This window comes from Taeniopygia guttata, chromosome 25, assembly GCF_048771995.1.
Source record: "Taeniopygia guttata chromosome 25, bTaeGut7.mat, whole genome shotgun sequence".
Taxonomy (NCBI): domain Eukaryota; kingdom Metazoa; phylum Chordata; class Aves; order Passeriformes; family Estrildidae; genus Taeniopygia; species Taeniopygia guttata.
Window position 1 is genome coordinate 6,475,259 of NC_133050.1, and position 20,028 is coordinate 6,495,286.

At 52.6% G+C, this 20,028-nt stretch overlaps 1 protein-coding gene across 3 annotated transcripts; it reads left to right on the forward strand.

The window, feature by feature from the left end:
- The first annotated feature begins 426 nt into the window (after positions 1-426).
- On the forward strand, positions 427-19,048 carry DCAF8 (DDB1 and CUL4 associated factor 8). Of its 3 annotated transcripts, none has more exons than XM_041721039.2 (15): positions 427-598; positions 1,108-1,140; positions 3,082-3,151; positions 4,127-4,476; positions 6,198-6,503; positions 7,845-7,985; positions 8,580-8,674; positions 11,429-11,539; positions 12,329-12,401; positions 12,651-12,708; positions 13,589-13,696; positions 14,797-14,927; positions 15,877-15,996; positions 16,770-16,886; positions 17,941-19,048. In XM_041721039.2, exons 3-15 carry the CDS (start codon positions 3,103-3,105, stop codon positions 18,049-18,051), a joined length of 1,770 nt encoding a protein of 589 aa, XP_041576973.2. In that variant the 5' UTR covers positions 427-598; positions 1,108-1,140; positions 3,082-3,102; the 3' UTR covers positions 18,052-19,048. The 3 variants fall into 3 exon arrangements, with proteins under 3 accessions (XP_041576973.2, XP_072774595.1, XP_072774594.1); XM_072918494.1 differs by having other exon boundaries at positions 467-598; positions 4,131-4,476; XM_072918493.1 differs by having other exon boundaries at positions 503-602.
- Positions 19,049-20,028: the final 980 nt, after the last annotated feature.

Below are 20,028 nucleotides of genomic sequence, written 5' to 3' on the forward strand. Positions count from 1 at the left end.
GGGGACGTGAAGTGACCCTAAACAGGGGTGACCCTACAACAACATTGGGGTGACCCCACAGTGACCTTAAACACGGGTGACCCTGCAGTGACCCTAAACACAGGCTGACCCCATAACCCCACTGGGGTGACCCCGAAGTGACCCCATAACCCCAATGGGACCCCACAATGACCTTATAACCCATTGGGGTGACCCCACAGTGACCCCATAGCCCCATTGGGGTGACCCCACAGTGACCCCATAGCCCCATTGGGGACACCCCACAGTTCCGGGGGGGGTGGGGGGAACAGCGCCGTTCCCATGGCAACGCCGGGCCGGGGGGGGAGAATGGCGCCGTTCCCATGGCAACGCCGTGGGTGGTGGGGGGGCGCCCCCGTCGCTGCTGCGCAACGGCCGCTGCCGTAAAGCGTCGCCCGCGGTGCCGCAAAAGCGCCGCGCGGTGCCGCCAAGCGCGGCGGCGGGGGCGGTGCGTTCAAGATGGCGGCGGCGGGGCCCGGTCCCGGGAGCGGCGCCGGAGCGGCCGGGGGGACCCGCGGCGGCCGCCACTGAGCCCGGCCGCACCCCCCGGCACCGGCCGGGAGCCTTCGGTGACGCTCGGGTCGGTGCGCGGCCTCCGCCGGGGCCGCTGCGGCCGCGGCCGCCGCGGGCTCGGGCCTGGCCCGGCCCCGGGGGGGGATCCCGGGAGGGGCGGGACGGGCCCGGGGGGAGATTTGGGGGGACCCCGAGGGGTCGGGGGGGCTCGGGGCGAGCCGCGGAGCGAGACCGGTGCGGGTTGGGGGGACCCTGAGGGGTTTTGGGGGGTCCTGGGGGGCTTTGGGGGGGACCCTGAGCCTCTGGGGGCGATTTTGGGGGGTCCCTGGGGGATTTTGGGGGTCCCGGGGTGTCCTCGGGGGCTTTTGGGGGGACCCTGAAGCTCTGGCAGGGTTTTGGCGGACCCTGAGCGTTTTTGGGGGGTCCCTGAGGCTCTGGGGGCGGTTTTGGGGGACTCTGGGGGATTTTGGGGGGTCCTAAAAGGGTTTTGGGGGGGACCCTTGAGATTTTCCGGGAATTTGGGGGGGTCCCCAAATTTGGGGGTCCCTGACCTTTGACCCCACGCTCCCCCCCCAGCTCCAGCCCTGCTGTCCCCGGCACCTGGCCCAGGTGAGTGCGCCGGGGTTTAGGGGATTTTTGGGAGAGTTGGGGGATTTTTTGGGGGGTTTTTGGAGGATTTTGGGTTTTTGGGGGTTTTGGGAGGATTTTGGGATTTGGGAGGGTTTGGGAAACTTTTGGGAATGTTCCTGGGAATCCATCCCAAAGGATTTGGGGGATCCATCCTGAGGGATTTGGGGGATCCATCCCTGAGAAATTTGGGGATTTTATCCTAAAGGATTTGGGGGCTGCATCCCAAAAGATTTGGGGTCTCCATCCTGTGGGATTTGGGTTCTTTATCCCAAAGGATTTGGGGGATCCATCCCTGAGGATTTGGGGGTTTCATTCCTGAGGATCTGGGGGCTCCATCCTGAGGGATTTGGGGTCCCATCCCAGAGGATTTGGGGTCCCATCCTGTGGGATTTGGGGGATCCATTCCTGAGAAATTTGGGGATTTTATCCTAAAGGATTTGGGGGCTCCATCCCTGAGGATTTGGGGCCTCCCAGTTTTTCCTCCCAGTTTGTTTTTCCTCCCAGTTTTTCCTCCCATTTTTCTCCCAGTTTTTCCCCGTTCTCTCCCAAATTTTCTTCCATTTTTTCCCCATTCTCTCCCAGATTTTATCCCATTTTTCCCCATTCTTTCCCAGTTTTTCTCCCATTTTTTCCCCAGTCTCTCCCAGTTTTTCTCCCAGTTTTTCTCCCAGTTTTTCTCCCAGTTTTTCTCCCATTTTTTCCCCAGTCTCTCCCAGTTTGGAGGGGCAGCAGGGAGGCCGGATCCCGCTTCCAGAGGCTCTGGAATGCCCCGGGATGTTTTTGGGATATTTTTGGGAGCAGCAGCGTCAGCCTGAGCCTGTCCAGATGCGCTCAGGCAGCCGCGGAATCCCGGGATTTTGGGAGCATTCCCTGCAATTCCCAAATTTCCCACCCCCCTCTCTGGATCAGGAATGGATTCCAAAAATTGGGAAGCTCCTTCCCCATCCCTCACCTGAGAATGGGAGCAAAAAATTCCCGGGATTGGAGTAAAAAAATGGTGGGGTTTGAAGGGGGAGGGGTAATTCCTGAGGTTGTGAGGGATTCCAGCAGAATTCCAAGGAATTCCATGGAATTCCAGGGCTCTGCTGCTGCCCATTCCCACAGAAATGGCTTTTTTTGGGAGGCTGGGGGACTGGCCCAGCTCTCCTGGAGAGATTCCAGAGGGAATTTTTGGTGGGAATGTGTTTAAAGATGGATTTTTAGAATCCCAAATCCCTCAGGATCGAATTTTCCCGGGATGCTGAGCAGGGCTTGGGTGTCCTGGAGCATTCCTAGGTGGTTTTTCCATGGAAAATGGGAATTTTGGGAACAGCCAGGCCAGGCTTGGTTGTCCTGGGGCATTCTCAAATGGTTTTTCCGTGGAAAATTGGGAATTTTGGGAACAGACTCAACCCCATGGGGCTCTGTGGCAGGTGGAAAAATGGGAATTTCGCGTGGGAATGTTCCAAAATGGATTTTTGGGATGACAAATCTCTTGGGATCAGCTTTTCCCGGGATGCTGAGCAGGGCTTGGATGTCCTGGAGCATTCCCAGGTGGTTTTTCCATGGAAAATGGGAATTTTAGGAACAGACTCAACCAGGTGGGGCTCTGTGGCAGGTGGAAAAATGGGAATTTTGTGTGGGAATGTTCCAAAACGGATTTTTGAGATGACAAATCCCTCAGGATTGGATTTTCCCGGGATGCTGAATGTCCTGGAGCATTCCCAGGTGTTTTTTTCCACGGAAAATGGGAATTTTGGCAACAGCCAGGCCAGGCTTGGGTGTCCTGGGGCATTCCCAGGTGGTTTTTTCCACAGAAAATGGGAATTTTGGGAGCGCCCACGGTGCCGGGGTGGGTTGGGGACAAGGGGACATCCTGTGGTGGCCGCTCCAGCTCCATGTCCTGGTGTCCCGGTGTCCCCATGTCCCTTGTCCCCGCAGGGATTCCCGCGGGAGGCGACGATGTCGGACAAGGGTGGCACCATGGACGGCAGGACGGACATTGTCAACGGTGAGGGGACAGCTGGGGGGACAGGGTGGCAGCAAGGGTGGCAGGGTGACAGTGACGGGAACGGGGTGGCAGCAGCGATGGTGACAAGGGAACGGTGACAGCGAGGGTGGCAAAGTGACCGTGGTGGTGACAGTGATGGTGGCAGGGTGTCAGCGCAGGCGCCAGCCACGGTGCCACCACGCTGTCCCCAGGCAGCCTGTCCAGCAGTGACACTGGTGACATTGTCCCTATGTCCCTGTCCCCACGGTGGCACTGTGCTGTCCCCATGGCAGTGTGACACCGGTGACACTGCTGTCCCCATGGCACTGTGACACTGGTGTCACTGTGCTGTCCCCATGGCAGTGTGACACCGGTGACACTGCTGTCCCCACAGCAGTGTGATACTGGTGTCACTGTGCTGTCCCTGTCCCCAGGGCAGTGTGACACTGGTGACACTGCTGTCCCCAGGGCAGTGTGACAGCGGTGACACTGCTGTCCCTGTCCCCAGGGCAGTGTGACACTGTGCTGTCCCCATGGCAGTGTGACACTGGTGACACTGCTGTCCCCATGGCAGTGTGACACCAGCGACACTGCTGTCCCCAGGGCAGTGTGACACCGGTGACACTGCTGTCCCCAGGGCACTGTGACACCGGTGTCACTGTCCTGTCCCTGTCCCCAGGGCAGTGTGACACCGGTGACACTGCTGTCCCCATGGCAGTGTGATACTGGTGTCACTGTGCTGTCCCTGTCCCCATGGCGGTGTGACACTGTGCTGTCCCCATGGTGTCACTGTGCTGTCCCTGTCCCCAGGGCAGTGTGACACCGGTGACACTGCTGTCCCTGTCCCCAGGCAGCCTGTCCAGCAGCCCCGAGGACATGTCTGCCGAGGAGGGCCGGTGTCACTGTGCTGTCCCTGTCCCCAGGGCAGTGTGACACCGGTGACACTGCTGTCCCCAGGGCACTGTGACACCGTGACACTGCTGTCCCTGTCCCCAGGCAGCCTGTCCAGCAGCCCCGAGGACATGTCTGCCGAGGAGGGCCGCGAGACGTCCTCGGGGATCGAGGTGGAGGCGTCCGACCTGAGCCTGAGCCTGACGGGCGACGACGCCGGGGCCGCGCGGGGCCGCACCAGCGACAGCGACAGCTCCGGGGACAAGGACAGCGACAGCATGGACGACACCGGCCACTACTCCATCCCCGAGGAGCCGCGGCACGGCCAGGACGAGGAGGAGGAGGAGGAGGAGGAGGAGGAGGAGGAAGAGCCCCGTGCCCGGCGCAGGGCGCCCCGCAAGCGGCCAACGCACGAGCGCGACTCGTCCGACGAGGAGCAGGCGCTGGAGGACTGGGTGGCTGCTGGTTCTGCTTGCAGGGAGGGCTGAGGGGGTCTAAAGGATGGTTAAAGAGGTTTAAATGAGGTTTTAAATGAGGTTTTAAATGAGGTTTTAGAAGAGGTTTTAAATGAGGTTTTAAAAGGTTTAATTCCGTTTTTAGTCTCGGTACATAGTGAGACACAGGAGATGTAAACCTTGCTGGCTGTTGGTTCTGTCACATCTGTCACAGAGGGGAGGCTGAGGGGTTCTAAAAGAGATGTTAAATGAGGTTTTAAATGAGGTTTTAAATGAGGTTTTAAATGAGGTTTTAACTGAGGTTTTCAATGAGGTTTTAAATGTGGTTTTAAATGAGGTTTTAAAAGGTTTAATTCCGTTTTTAGTCTCGGTGCATAGTGAGACACAGGAGATGTGAACCTTGCTGGCTGTTGGTTCTGTCACATTTACAGCAGGGAGGCTGAGGGATTCTAAAAGATGGTTAAATGAGGTTTTAAATGAGGTTTTAAATGAGGTTTTAAATGAGGTTTTAAATGAGGTTTTAGAAGAGGTTTTAGAAGAGGTTTTAACTGAGGTTTTAAAAGGTTTAATTCCCTTTTTAGTCTCGGTGCATAGTGAGACACGGGAGATGTGAACCTTGCTGGCTGTTGGTTCTGTCACATTTACAGAGGGGAGACTGAGGGATTCTAAAAGATGGTTAAATGAGGTTTTCAATGAGGTTTTAGAAGAGGTTTTAACTCAGGTTTTAACTGAGGTTTTAAAAGGTTTAATATCATTTTTAGTCTCAGTGCATAGTGAGACACAGGAGATGTAAACCTTGCTGGCTGTTGGTTCTGTCACATTTACAGCAGGGAGGCTGAGGGGTTCTAAAAGATGGTTAAAGAGGTTTTAAATGAGGTTTTAGAAGAGGTTTTAAATGTGGTTTTAAATTAGGTTTTAAAAGGTTTAATTCCGTTCTTAGTCTCGGTGCATAGTGAGACACAGGAGATGTAAACCTTGCTGGCTGTTGGTTCTGTCACATTTACAGAGGGGAGACTGAGGGATTCTAAAAGATGGTTAAAAGAGGTTTTAAATGAGGTTTTAGAAAAGGTTTTAGAAGAGGTTTTAAATTATTTTATTTAGGTTTTAAAAGATTTAATTCCGTTTTTAGTCTCAGTGCATAGTGAGACTCAGGAGATGTGAACCTGGGTGGCTGCTGGTTCTGTGCTTGCAGGGGGAGGCTGAGGGGTTCTAAAAGATGGTTAAAAGAGGTTTTAAATTAGGTTTTAGAAGAGGTTTAAAAGGAGGTTTTAAAAGATTTATTTCCGTTTTTAGTCTCGGTGCATTGTGAGACACGAGCAATCCTGCAGTAATGTGGTTTTCTCTGTAAAAACACACATTTTTTACGCTTGATTGTGGAAGATTGTGATAGATGTCACAAAATTGTGACGTTGTGTAGGTGACAGAGTCCTGTCCATCACCTGTAACAGGTGACAGACTCCTGTACATGTGTCAGGCTCCTGTCCATCACCTGTAACAGGTGACAGACTCCTGTCCATGTGTCAGGCTCCTGTCCATCACCTGCAGCAGGTGACAGGGCGCTGTACATCACCTGTAACAGGTGACAGACTCCTGTACACGTGTCAGGCCCCTGTCCATCACCTGCAGCAGGTGACAGACTCCTGTACACGTGCCAGCCCCCCGTCCCTCACCTGCGGCAGGTGACGGGCGCGCCCCTTGCCAACAGCTGCGTGTGCCCGCAGGTGGCCTCGGAGACGTGGGCGCTGCCGCGGCCGCGCTGGCGGGCGATCCCGGCGCTGCGGCAGCGCCAGCTGGGCGGCTGCTCGCGCTTCGTGGCGCAGGCCTGCGGCGCCCGGCTCTTCGTGCAGAAGTTCCGGCTGCAGCACGGCCTGGAGGGCCACACGGGCTGCGTCAACACGCTGCACTTCAACCAGCGCGGCACCCGCCTGGCCAGCGGCAGCGACGACCTCAAGGTGCTGGTGTGGGACTGGCTGCGGCGCCGGCCCGTGCTGCAGTTCGACAGCGGGCACAAGAGCAACGTCTTCCAGGTGGGCACCGCGGCGTTTGGGGTGGAATCCCAAAGGGGAGCCCCAAGATCCATTGTTCGGATGGGTTTCCCAAAGTTCCTGGGTGTTTGTTTAGGTGTTGTTCTAAGGGTTCCTGTTCGGGATGGGAGAGGGTCCCAGGAAGAGCTCGGCTGGGACAGAGAATGGTTGGGAAAGGATCTGGGAACAGGTCTCCAAATGCCACAGCTGTGCCCTGAAATCCATCATCTTGATGGATTTCATCTTGAGGGTCTCTTTTTGGGATGGGAGAGGGTCCCAGGAGAAGCTCAGCTGGGACAGGGAATGCTTGGGAAAGGATCTGGGAACAGGTCCCCAAATCCCACAGCTGTGCCCTAAAATCCATCATCTTGAGGGTCTCTTTTTGGGGTGGGAGAGGGTCCCAGGAAAAGCTCAGCTGGGACAGGGAATGCTTAGGAAAGGATCTAGGAACAGGTCCCCAAATCCCACAGCTGTGCCTTGAAATCCATCATCTTGATGGATTTCATCTTGAGGGTCTCTTTTTGGGATGGGAGAGGGTCCCAGGAGAAGCTCAGCTGGGAAAGGGAGAAGTGGCACTGAAGTGAAGGGATGTGGGAGCAGGTTGGGTGGGGTTTTGAGGTGGAATCCCAAAGGGGAGCCCCAGGAGCCATTGTTTGGATGGGTTTCCCAAAGTTCCTGGGTGTTTGTTTAGGTGTTGTTCTAAGGGTTCCTGTTTGGGGTGGGAGAGGGTCCCAGGAGAAGCTCAGCTGGGACAGGGAATGCTTAGGAAAGGATCTGGGAACAGGTCTCCAAATCCCACAGCTGTACCCTGAAATCCATCATCTTGATGGATTTCATCTTGAGGGTCTCTTTTTGGAATGGGAGAGGGTCCCAGGAAAAGCTCAGCTGGGACAGGGAATGGTTGGGAAAGGATCTGGGAGCAGATCCCCAAATGCCACAGCTGTGCCCTGAAATCCATCATCTTGAGGGTCTCTTTTTGGGATGGGAGACGGTCCCAGGAAGAGCTCGGCTGGGAAAGGGAGAAGTGGCACTGGAGTGAAGGGATGTGGGAGCACCTTGGGTGGAATTTGGGGTGGAATCCCAAAGGGGTGCCTCAGGATCCTTTGTCCGGATGGGTTTCCCCATCCACTGGGAGAGTTTGGGATGATTCCCAGGAGATTTTGGGATGATTCCCAGGGGAGATTTTGGGTTGATTCCTAAGAGAACTGGGACAATTCCCACAACAATTCCAGCAATTCCCCCATCCCTTTCCCCTCCCCACCTCCTCTGCCATTCCCCCTTTCCTTCCCCCCTTTCCCCCTGTCCCTTATTCCCATTTTTTTCCCTGATTTCCGTGTTTTCCAGGCCAAGTTCCTGCCCAACAGTGGTGACTCCACGCTGGCCATGTGTGCCCGGGACGGGCAGGTGCGCGTGGCCGAGCTCTCGGCCACCCAGTGCTGCCGCAGCACCAAGCGCGTGGCCCAGCACAAGGGGGCTTCCCACAAGGTGAGGGGGATCCCAGAATTCCAAATCCCGGGATTTGGGGTGCCTGGGAATGGGGGAATGCAATGGGAATGGGGTGGGAGCAGTGGTGGGAGCAGGGGATGTCACCACAGAGGTGACCCCCGGTGCTGTCACAGCACTGAGCCCAGCACAAGGTGAGTGGGATCCCAGAATTCCGAATCCCGGGATTTGGGGTGCCTGGGAATGAGAGGGATCTCCTTTTCCCGGAGATCCGAGGGGTTTTTGGGGAGAAAGGAAGGGATTTCCCACTTTCTGCGTGCAGCAGAAATCAATTCCCAAATATTTCAAGGCTTGGATGTGGCCATTGTCACCTCGACATCACTGCACAGGTGAGGGGGGTGGGTTCAGCCACTCAGCTCCGTTAAAATCCAGGAATTTGGGGATTTTCCCATTTTTTGGGTGCAATTCAAACCCTTGGCTGTGCTGTTGTCCCCTTGATGTCACCCAGATGACATCACTGCAGTTCAGGGCAGAAATCCCCAAACCTGAGGTTTTTCCAGGCGGATTTTCCTGGATTTGGGGATTTTTGGGAGCTATTCCCGCTGGTTTTTCCCTTTTTTTTCCCCCCAATCCCAGCTGGCGCTGGAGCCGGACTCGCCCTGCACGTTCCTGTCGGCGGGGGAGGACGCCGTGGTCTTCACCATCGACCTGCGGCAGGACCGGCCCGCCTCGTGAGTGGGGGAAATGTGGGAATTCTGAGGGGAAAAGTGGGAATTCTGAGGGGAAAAGCGGGAATTCTGGGTGGGAGATGGGAATTCTGAGGGGAAAAGTGGGAATTCTGAGGGGGAAATGGGGATTCTGAGGGGAAATGTGGGAATTCTGAGGGGAATTTTAGGAATTCTAAGGAGAAAATGGGAATTCTGAGGGGAAAAGTGAGAATTCTGGGTGGGAAATGGGGATTCTGAGGGGAAAAAATGAGATTTGGGGTGCGAAATGGGGATTCCATTGACCTGCGGCAGGACCGGCCCGCCTCGTGAGTGGGGGAAAACGGGAATTCTGAGGGGAAAAGTGGGAATTCTGAGGGGAAAAGTGGGAATTCTGGGTGGGAGGTGGGAATTCTGAGGGGAAAAGTGGGAATTTTGAGGGGAAAAGTGGGAATTTTGAGGGGAAAAGTGGGAATTCTGAGGGGAAAAGTGGGAATTCTGAGGGGAAAAGTGGGAATTCTGGGTGGGAGATGGGAATTCTGAGGGGAAAAGTGGGAATTCTGTGGGGAAAAGTGGGAATTCTGAGGGGAAAAGTGGGAATTCTGGGCGGGAGATGGGAATTCTGGGTGGGAGGTGGGAATTCTGAGGGGAAAAGTGGGAATTTTGAGGGGAAAAGTGGGAATTCTGAGGGGGAAATGGGGATTCTGAGGGGAAATGTGGGAATTCTGTGGGGAAAAAAGGAGATTTGGGGTGGGAAATGGGGATTCCATCGACCTGCGGCAGGACCGTCTCGCCTCGTGAGTGGGGGAAATGTGGGAATTCTGAGGGGGAAAATAGGAATTCTGAGGGGAAAAGTGGGAATTTTGAGGGGGAAATGGGGATTCTGAGGGGAAATGTGGGAATTCTGTGGGGAAAAAAGGAGATTTGGGGTGGGAAATGGGGATTCCATTGACCTGCGGCAGGACCGGCCCGCCTCGTGAGTGGGGGAAAAGTGGGAATTCTGAGGGGAAATGTGGGAATTCTGAGGGGAAAAGTGGGAATTCTGGGCAGGAAATGGGAATTCTGAGGGAAAAAGTGGGAATTCTGGGTGGGAAATGGGGATTCTGAGGGGGAAAAAAGGAGATTTGGGATGGGAAATGGGGATTCTATCAATCTTTAGCAGAACAAGCTGTGCCTTGTGAGTGACCCGAAAATCAGGAATTCTGAGGGGAAAATGGGAATTTTGAGGGGAAAATGGGAATTTTGAGGGGAAAAGTAGGAGTTCTGAGGGGAAAATTGGGAATTCTGAGGGGAAAAGTGAAATTTCTGAGTAGGAAATGGGAATTCTATGGAGAAAAAAGGGGATTTTGGGTGGGAAATGGGGATTCCATCAATCTGCAGCAGGACCAGCCTGCCTCTTGAGAGACCAGAAAATCAGGAATTCTGAGGGGAAAAGTGGGAGTTCTGAGGGGAAAAGTGGGAATTCTGAGGGGAAATGTGGGAATTCTGGGCAGGAAATGGGAAGAGGTGGGTTTTGGGAAAAAATCAGGGTTTTCTTTGGGAAATCAGGGATTTTTAAGGAAGTCAGGTTATTTTTGTGGGGAAAACAGCTTGGGTGTTTTTTGAAATTTGATATTTTTGCAGGAAAATTTGATATATTTTGTAAGAAAATGAATATTTTTGAGGAAAAAATAGAGCTTTTTTGGAGAATGGATTTTTTGGGGGGAAGAGCGTTTTTTTTTTTTTTCCTTTAACCAGAGTAATTCTGTGAGAAAATATTTTTTGGGGGGGAAAGGAGGTTGTTTTTTTTGGGAAGAAGCACAGTTTTTTGAGGAAAACCAGGGAATTTTGGGCAAAACTTGATTATTTTTAGAGGCAAAACTGTGTTTTTTGGTGGGAAAAGCAGGGATTTTTTTGGGGTAAAACAGTTTTTCTGTCTCACTGTATTTTTCCAAGCCTCTGAGCTGTCATTCCGGAGGCTGATCCAGCCCAAATCCCAGGGTTTCATAACCAGGACGAGCCCTTTAATCCCTGATCCCGCCGGAATCCGCGGCTGGAGCTGATCCCAACCCCCTCCCTGGGCTGCATCCCTTTGGAATTCTCACCCTGGCAGAGCCAGCCCCGAATTTTCCCTCCTGGAATGGCCCAAATTCCCTCAAATCCCAGCTGTTTTCAGAGATTTTTTTGGGGAAAATTTGGATTTGTTTTGAAAAACGGGGGTTTTTTGGGGGGAAAAAAAAATGGGGATTTTGGGGGAAAAAGTGGGATCTTGGGGGGAATAATGGGGATTTTGGAGGGAAAAATGGGCAGTGGTGGACAGGAGAATGAAGATTGTGACAGGAAAATGGGGATTTTTTTTGGGGAAAACAGGAATTTGATGGTGGAAACAGGCAGGATTTGGGGCGTAACAGGTGGAGTTTGAGGAAAAATCAGGGGGTTTTTTGGGAAATCACATTTCCCTTGGGAATTCCCAACCCCCTCCCTGTCCTTTGAGCCGGATGCCTTTGGAATTCTCACCCTGGCGGAGCCAACCCTGAATATTTCATTCCTGGAATGGCCCAAATTCCCACAAATCCCAGTTGTTTTTAGGGGAAAACACCCCCAAATCCCATTTTCCCTTTGGGAATTCTCCCAGTGCACCCCAAACCCTGCAGATTTTTCCTGGGGGAAATTCCCCACCTCGGGAGCATTCCCCACCCTCGGTGCCCAAATCCTGCTGAGTTTTGGGATTTTTCTCCCCCGGGAACTCCCGCTCCCGGAATTCGGGCTGGGACTGGGGCTGATCCCGAGGATTTTTCCCAGGAAATTGGTGGTGACAAAGGAGAAGGAGAAGAAGGTCGGGCTCTACACCATCTTTGTCAACCCTGCCAACACCTCCCAGTTCGCTGTGGGCGGCCGCGACCAGTTCGTGAGGTGAGGCCAAACTGGGAGCACTGGGAGAGCCCAAATCCAGGGATTTCCCTTCCCAAATCCATGATTTCCCCTGCCCAATTGCCCTTTCACAAATCCCAACTTTTCCCCTTCCCAAATCCATAGTTTCCCTGTCCCAAATCAGGGGCTGGGACCAGTCTGGGAGGCGAGGCCAAACTGGGAGCACTGGGAGAGCCCAAATCCAGGGATTCCCCTTCCCAAATCCAGGGATTTCCCTTCCCAAATCCAGGGATTCCCCTTCCCAAATCCAGGGATTTCCCCTTCCCAAATCCAGGGATTCCCAAATTCGCCTCTTTCCCTTCCTAAATCCCCAATTTCCCCTTCCCAAATCCGGGACTGGGACCAGTTTTTGTGGTGAAGCCAAACTGGGAGCACTGGGAGCTCCCAAATCTGGGTGTATCCAGAACAGAATTCCAGGGAATTTTAGGATGGAATTTGGGGCATGGGAATGTTTTTTCTGCCCCAAATCCCCAGGGAATTTTAGGATGGAATTTTGGTCATGGGAACAGCGTTTCTGCCTCAAATCCTGAGGGAATTTTAGGATGGAATTTCGGGTGTGGGAAGATCATTCCTGTCCCAAATCCCGAGGGAATTTTAGGATGGAATTTTGGGTGTGGGAACATCATTCCTGCCCCAAATCCCCAGGGAATTTTAGGATGGAATTTTGAGCCCTGGGATTTCAAAACAGGAATTTTGGGGTTCAAAAGGCCTCCCTGGAGCGACTCCAACCTTTTTTTTTTTTTCTTTTTTTTTTTCCCCTGTTTCCTGCAGGATTTATGACCAGAGGAAAATCGATGAGAACGAGAACAACGGAGTCCTGAAGAAGTTCTGCCCCCACCACCTGGTACTGGGAGCACTGGGAGGGAACTGGGAGCACTGGGATCACCCCAGATCAATCCCATGGGAAGAGGCCGCTTCTTTTCCTGGAAAACCCTTCAGGAAAAGCTGGAAAAAACTCCCAGAAATCTTTATTTTTTCGGGTTTTTTCCCCTCAAACCCCATTTTCTGCCTCCCTAAATCCTCCTCTGGGACTTTAACACTCAGAATTCCCAGGAAAAGGGGCTGGATCCGAGGTTTTTTCCCACTTTTCCAGGTGAACTGTGAGTCCAAAGCCAACATCACCTGCCTGGTCTACAGCCATGACGGCTCAGGTGAGTCCAGGTGGGGATTTGGGGAGTCCTGGGGGGTCCCACTCCCTCAAACCCCCTCATTTCCCACCAAAAAAAAAAATCAGGTTTTCCCAAAAAATACCCGTTTTCCCAAAAATAAACCTGTTTATCCTCAAACAAACACCTCTTCCCCCCAAAAAACTGACTTCCCCTCACCAAATTCTGTGTTTTCCAAAATAAAAATAATTTCCCCCACAAAAAAACTCTGTTGAGCTCCAGACCCTCCCGGGTTTCCCCATTTTCCTCCTGGTTTCCCCATTTTCCTCCTGGTTTTCCCATTTTCCTCCTGGTTTTCCCATTTTCCTCCTGGTTTTCCCATTTTCCTCCTGGTTTTCCCTTTTTCCTCCTGGTTTTCCCTTTTTCCTTCTGTTTTTTCCCATTTTCCTCCTGTTTTTCCCCATCTTCACACTATTTTTTCCCATTTCCTTGGTGCTTTTCCTTGATTTCCTCCCACTTATTTCCCATTTCCCCCATTTCCCTATGTTTCTTCCCAATTTCCCTGTGTTTATTCCCGTTTTCCCCCCATTTATTCCCTTTTCCCCCCATTTATTCCAATTTCCTCCCGTTTATTCCCATTTTCCCTATTTATTCCCATTTTCATGTTTTTCCCATTGTCCCCCCATTTATTCCCATTTCCCCCCATTTATTCCCATTTTCCCCCATTTATTCCCATTTTCCCATGTTTTTTTCCCATTTATTCCCATTTTCCCCCCGTTTACTCCCGTTTTCCTGTGTTTTTTCCTCTTTTCCCCCCCGTTTACTCCTGTTTTCCCGTGGTTTTTCCCGTTTTTTCCCGTTTTTTCCCCGTTTTCCCATTTTCCCATGTTTTTTCCCGTTTTCCCCCCGCCCGTCCCCGCTGCAGAGCTGCTGGCCTCGTACAACGACGAGGACATTTACCTGTTCGACTCGGCGCACAGCGACGGCGCGCAGTACACCCGGCGCTACAAGGGGCACCGCAACAACGCCACGGGTAATGCCCCAAATCACCCCAAAAACAGCCCCAAATCACCCCAAAAATAGCCCAAAAACAGCCCCAAATCACCCCAAAATCAGCCCCAAAACCAGCCCTGAAACAGCGCAGTGGAGCCGGCGCTACAAGGGGCACCGCAACAACGCCACGGGTAACGCCCCAAATCACCCCAAAAACAGCCCCAAGTCACCCCAAAAATAGCCCAAACCCAGCCCCAAATCACCCCAAAAATAGCCCAAAACCAGCCCAGGAACAGCCCCAAATCACCCCAAAACCAACCCCAAAATCAGCCCTAAACCAAGCCCAAATCACCCCAAAAACAGCCCAAAGTCACCCCAAAAACAGCCATAAAACCAGCTTGGGACCAGCCCCAAATCACTCCAAAACCAGCCCCAAAAACAGCCCTAAAACAAGCCCAAATCACCCCAAAACCAGCCCAAAATCACCCCGAAACCAGCCATAAAACCAGCCCAGGAACAGCCCCAAATCACTCCAAAACCAGCCCCAAAACCAGCCCAGAAACAGCCCCAAATCACCCCAAAACCAGCCCTAAAACAGCCCCAAATCACTCCAAAACCAGCCCCAAAACCAGCCCTAAAACAGCCCCAAATCACCCCAAAACCAGCCATAAAACCAGCCTCGGAACAGCCCCAAATCACCCCAAAAATAGTCCAGAAACTCCCTGAAAACCCCAGACAAAGCCCAGAATTACCCAAATTTTTGGCACCTCCAGCATTTCCCTCAGACCCCCCTAAACCCCCCAAAAATTCCCCCCTGGAGATCCCTAAAAATCCTTTTGGGAAACATTTCCTTGGCTTCCTGACCAGGAATTCCACTGGAGACAGCCCCAACCTTCCCTTTTTCCCCTGATTTTCCCCCATTTTCCCCTGTTTTTTTTTCCCCCTGATTTTCCCAAATTATCCCCTGATTTCCCCCATTTTCCCTGATTTTCTCCCATTTCCCCCTGTTTTTTCCCCATTTTCCCCTGATTTTTCCCATTTCCCCCTGTTTTTTCCCCATTTCCCCTGATTTTTTCCCTGTTTCTTCCCTCATTTTCCCCATTTTTCCCAATTTTCCCTGTTTTTTCCCCGTTTTCCCAGTGAAAGGGGTGAATTTCTACGGCCCCAAGAGCGAGTTCGTGGTGAGCGGCAGCGACTGCGGCCACATTTTCCTCTGGGAGAAATCCTCCTGCCAGATCGTGCAGTTCATGGAGGGCGACAAGGGCGGCGTGGTGAGCCCCAAAATTCCCTAATCCCTTTGTATTTCCATTTTTTCCCTTTTCCCCCTGATTTTACCCCATTTCCCCTGATTTTTCCCCATTGTTCCCCTGATTTCCCCCCATTTCCCCCCCATTTTCCCCCCATTTTCCCTGTTTTTCCAATTTTTCCCTATTTTTTCCCTATTTTCCCCATTTCCCCCAGGAGAACTACCTGTAGGACCACCTTCCCCATTCCCAACCCCACAATTCCCTTTTCTCCCCCTTTTCTCCCCCTTTTCTCCCCCTTTTCTCCCCCTTTTCTCCCCCTTTTTCTCCCCCAATTTTCCCCCCAGTTTCCCCCCATTTCCCCCCCCAATCCCCCCCCCAATTTTCCCCCCAAATTTCCCAATTTCCCCCAATTTCCCCCCCAATTCTCCCCCAATTTCCCCCCCAATTCTCCCCCAATTTCCCCCCCAATTCTCCCCCAATTTCCCCCCCAATTTCCCCCCCAATTTCCCCCCCAATTTCCCCCCCAATTTCCCCCCCAATTTCCCCCCCAATTCTCCCCCCATTTTCCCCCCATTTTCCCCCCATTTCCCCCCATTTTTTCCCCATTTTTTCCCCATTTTCTCCCCATTTTCTCCCCATTTTCTCCCCATTTTCTCCCCATTTTCTCCCCATTTTCTCCCCATTTTCTCCCCATTTTCTCCCCATTTTCTCCCCATTTTCTCCCCATTTTCTCCCCATTTTCTCCCCATTTTCTCCTCATTTCCCTCCCATTTCCCCAATTTATCCCCATTTTCTCCCTATTTTGCCCCCTTTTCTCCCCCATTTTCTGCCCCCATTTCCCCCCACTTGTTCCCCATTTTCCCCCCATTTTCCCCCCATTTTCCCCCATTTCCCCCAGCAGAACCACCCTCAGGCCCACTCCCCCATTCCCAGCCCCCAATTCCCGATTTTCCCGATGTTCCCGCTTTCCCAGGTGAACTGCCTGGAGCCGCACCCGCACCTGCCGGTGCTGGCCACCAGCGGGCTGGACCACGACGTCAAAATCTGGGCCCCGACGGCCGAGGCGCCCACGGAGCTGCGCGGCCTCAAGGAGGTGGGGACATTTCCTGCAGTGTTCCCGGAATTCCCCTGGAATTTTCCCGGAATTCCCCTGGAGTTTTCCCGGAATTCCCCCTGGAATTTTCCCGGCTTTTCCCTGGAATTTTCCCGGCTTTTGCCTAGAATTTTCCCGGTTTTTCCCTGGAATGTTTCCCTGGAGTGTTTCTCGGTTTTTCCCAGAGTGTTTCCCGCTTTTCCCTGGAATGTTTCCTGCTTTTCCCTGGAATGTTTCCCTGGAATTTTCCCACTTTTCCCTGGAACGTTTCCCGGTTTTCCCTGGAATTTTCTCTGGAATGTTTCTCAGTTTTCCCCAGGATGTTTCCCGCTTTTCCCTGGAATGTTTCCCGGTTTTTCCCTGGAATTTTCCCGGTTTTCCCTGGAATTTTCCCTGGAATGTTTCTCAGTTTTTCCCAGAGTGTTTCCCGCTTTTCCCTGGGATGTTTCCCGGTTTTTCCCTGGAATGTTTCCCTGGAATTTTCCCGGTTTTCCCTGGAATTTTTCCTGGAATTTTCCCTGGAATGTTTCTCGGTTTTTCCCAGAGTGTTTCCCGCTTTTCCCTGGAATGTTTCCCTGGAATGTTTCTCAGTTTTTCCCGGAATGTTTCCCAGTTTTCCCTGGAATGTTTCCCTGGAATGTTTCTCGGTTTTTCCCGGAATGTTTCCCAGTTTTCCGTGGGATGTTTCCCGGTTTTTCCCGGTTTTTCCCTGGAATGTTTCCCTGGAATTTTTCCCGGTTTTTCCCTGGAATTTCCCCGGACTTTCCCCGCAGGTGATGAAGAAGAACAAGGCGGAGCGGGACGAGGACAGCCTGCACCACACGGACATGTTCGACAGCCACATGCTCTGGTTCCTCATGCACCACCTGCGCCAGCGCCGCCACCACCGGGTACCCTGCTCTCATTTCCTCATTTTCCTGATTTTTCCTGCTTTTCCCAAATTTCCCTGCCTTTTCCTGGATTTTTCCTGTGTTTTCCTGGTTTTTTCCTGGATTTTCCTGATTTTTTTCCCGCTTTTTTGTGACTTTTTCCTGCTTTTTTCCTGTTTTTTTCTCTGCTTTTTTCCTGCTTTTTTCCTGCTTTTCCTGCCCCCAAATCCCCGCTTCTCACCCCAAATCCCCGCTTCTCACCCCAAATCCCCGCTTCTCACCCCAAATCCCCATTTCTCACCCCAAATCCCCTCTCCTCACCCCAAATCCCCTCTCCTGACCCCAAACTCCCGTTTCTCACCCCAAACCCCCATTCCTGACCCCAAATCCCATTCCTGACCCCATTTCTGACCCCAAATCCCCATTTCTGACCCCATTTCTGACCCCAAATCCCCATTTCTGACCCCAAACCCCCATTTCTCACCCAAAATCCCCGTTCCTCACCCCATATCCCTGTTTCTCACCCCAAACCCCCATTTCTCACCACAAATTCCCGTTTCTCACCCCAAATCCCCATTCCTGACCCCAAATCCCCGTTTCTCACCCCAAATCCCCGTTCCTGACCCCAAATCCCCATTCCTGCCCCCAAACCCCCGTTTCTCACCCCAAATCCCCATTTCTGACCCCATTTCTCACCCCAAATCCCCTCTCCTGACCCCAAAACCCCATTCCTGACCCCAAATCCCAATTTCTAACCCCATTTCTGACCCCAAATCCCCATTTCTCACCCCATTTCTGACCCCAAATCCCCATTTCTCACCCCGAATCCCCGTTCCTCACCCCAAACCCCGTTTCTCACCCCAAACCCCCATTCCTGCCCCCAAACCCCCGTTCCTGCCCCCAAACCCCCGTTTCTCACCCCAAATCCCCGTTCCTGCCCCCAAACCCCCGTTCCTGCCCCCAAACCCCCATTTCTCACCCCAAACCCCCGTTCCTGCCCCCAAACCCCCGTTCCTGCCCCCAAACCCCCGTTTCTCACCCCAAATCCCCGTTTCTCACCCCGTTTCTCCCCCAGCGCCGCCGGGACCCCGGGGCCGAGTCCCCCTCGGACGACTCCGGGAGCTCCTCGGACACGTCGGACGATGAGGAGGAGGGGCCGGACCGGGTGCAGTGCATGCCCTCGTGAGCCCCCAAAAAAAACCCCAAAACCCCCAAAAAACCCCAAAAGGGGGGGCCCCTCCCCACTAACACTTGGAGCTTTGTATTGACCCTGTTCAGCCCCCCCCAAATTCCCAGTTTTCCCCCTTTTTTGGGGTCCCCTCCCCCCCGTTTTCCCCCTTTTTCCCCATTTTTCCCTTTTTTCCCCTTTTTTGGGGGTCCCCTCCCCCTTTTTCCCCCTTTTTTGGGGTCCCCCCACAGTTTGGGGAATATTTGGGGGGGGGGTTCTTTACTGCCTCCCCCTCCCAGTGTTTTTGGGACCCCTCCCCCACCCTGAAGCGCCCCCTTTTTGGGGAAGGGGGGTCCCACCCCTTTTTCCTCATTTTTCCCTTTTTTCCTAATTTTCCCACCTTTTTCCCTCATTTTCCCACTTTTTCCCTCATTTTCCCACTTTTTCCCCTCCCCCCTTTTTTTCTCCTTTTTTTCCTCCATTTCCCCCCTTTTTCTTTTTCCCCCATTTTTCTTCCCCCTTTTTTCCATTTTTCCCCATTTTCCCCTTTTTTTCCCCATTTCCCCCTCTCTTCCCCCCCTTTTTTTCCTCTTTATTTTCTCCCTTTCCCCCCCACTTTTCCCCGTTTTGCCACCATTTCCCCCCGTTTTTTTTCCCCTCTTATTTCCCTTTTTTTCCCCCCAATTTTCCCCCACTTTCCCCCCACTTTTCCCCATTTCCCCCTTTTTTCCCCCATTTCCAGGGGGGTTTCCTCCCTCTGTACATAGCCGTGATTTGCACTTGGTTTGGCCCCTTTTTACCCCCCAAAAACCCCCTTTAATTTCCCATTTCTTTTCACGGGGGAGGGGTTCAGGGGGGTTTTTTTTGGGGGGAAAAACCCCAAAATTTCCCTGTTTAGAGGCCTAATTTTATATTGTATTAAAAAAACCAAAAGGGCCCGGGAGTTCTCCCTGGCAGAGCTGTAAAAGTTGGGATATATATTATATATAAATGCAATAAAAACGACTCAACGAGCCCCAGACTCCCCAAAATTTCTCTCCCACCCCCCCTAAACCTTCCCACTTTTCCTTTTTTATTTTTTTTCCCATTTTCCCCGGATTTTCCCCCAAAAACCCTGGCACAGAGCAGCTTTTTTCCATCTTTATCTATACACAGTCAGCACGGTCTGGGGGGAGGGGATTTGGGGTGGGGATTTGGGGTGGGGGAGGGAAATTGGGGTGGGGGGGACCCCCCAAAACCCATCCCGACGTTGGGAGGGGGGTCAAAAATGTCAATTTTTAACCAAATCCAGCGTTTTTCACAGAGCTTTGGGGACAATAAATAAAGGAAGGGGGAGGGGAAGGGATAAATTTTGGGAGGGGGGGGCACAAGGATAAATTTTGGGGGGGCACAGGGATAAATTTTGGGGAGTTTGGGGGACACACGAGCCGGCGGCTGCTGCGGGTTTTAGCTTTTATTAAATAAAATATATTAATTAATTAACATTTAATTAACTCTGCTGCCCCCCCCCCCATCCCCTTGGGTTAGTAACTAAACCTGAACCCCAAAAATCCCCTCCCCCGACCCCCCCCTGCCCAGTTTGGGGGCTCCTCCCTCCCAGTTGGGTACTGGGAGAACCCCCGCCCCCCCAAAAAAATATTTATTAAAAATTGGGATTTTGGGGGGTTTTGCCCCAGTTTTAGGGGTCATTTCTTGCTGCCTATCGCCCAAAAATGGGATTTTTTGGAATTTTTTCCTCAATTTTGGGGTTTTTAATCAATTTTGGGGGGGTCACTGCTTTATGCCCCCCCAAAAAATGGAAATTTTGGGGGTTTTTTCCTCCATTTTGGGTGTTTTTCTTCCATTTTGGGGTTTTTACCTCAATTTTGGGGGTTTTCCCTCAATTTTGGGGGGTCACCGCTTCCTGCCTCCCCAAAAATGGGAATTTTGGGGTTTTTTCCCCCAATTTTGGGGGGTCACCGCTTCCTGCCTCCCCAAAAATGGGAATTTTGGGGT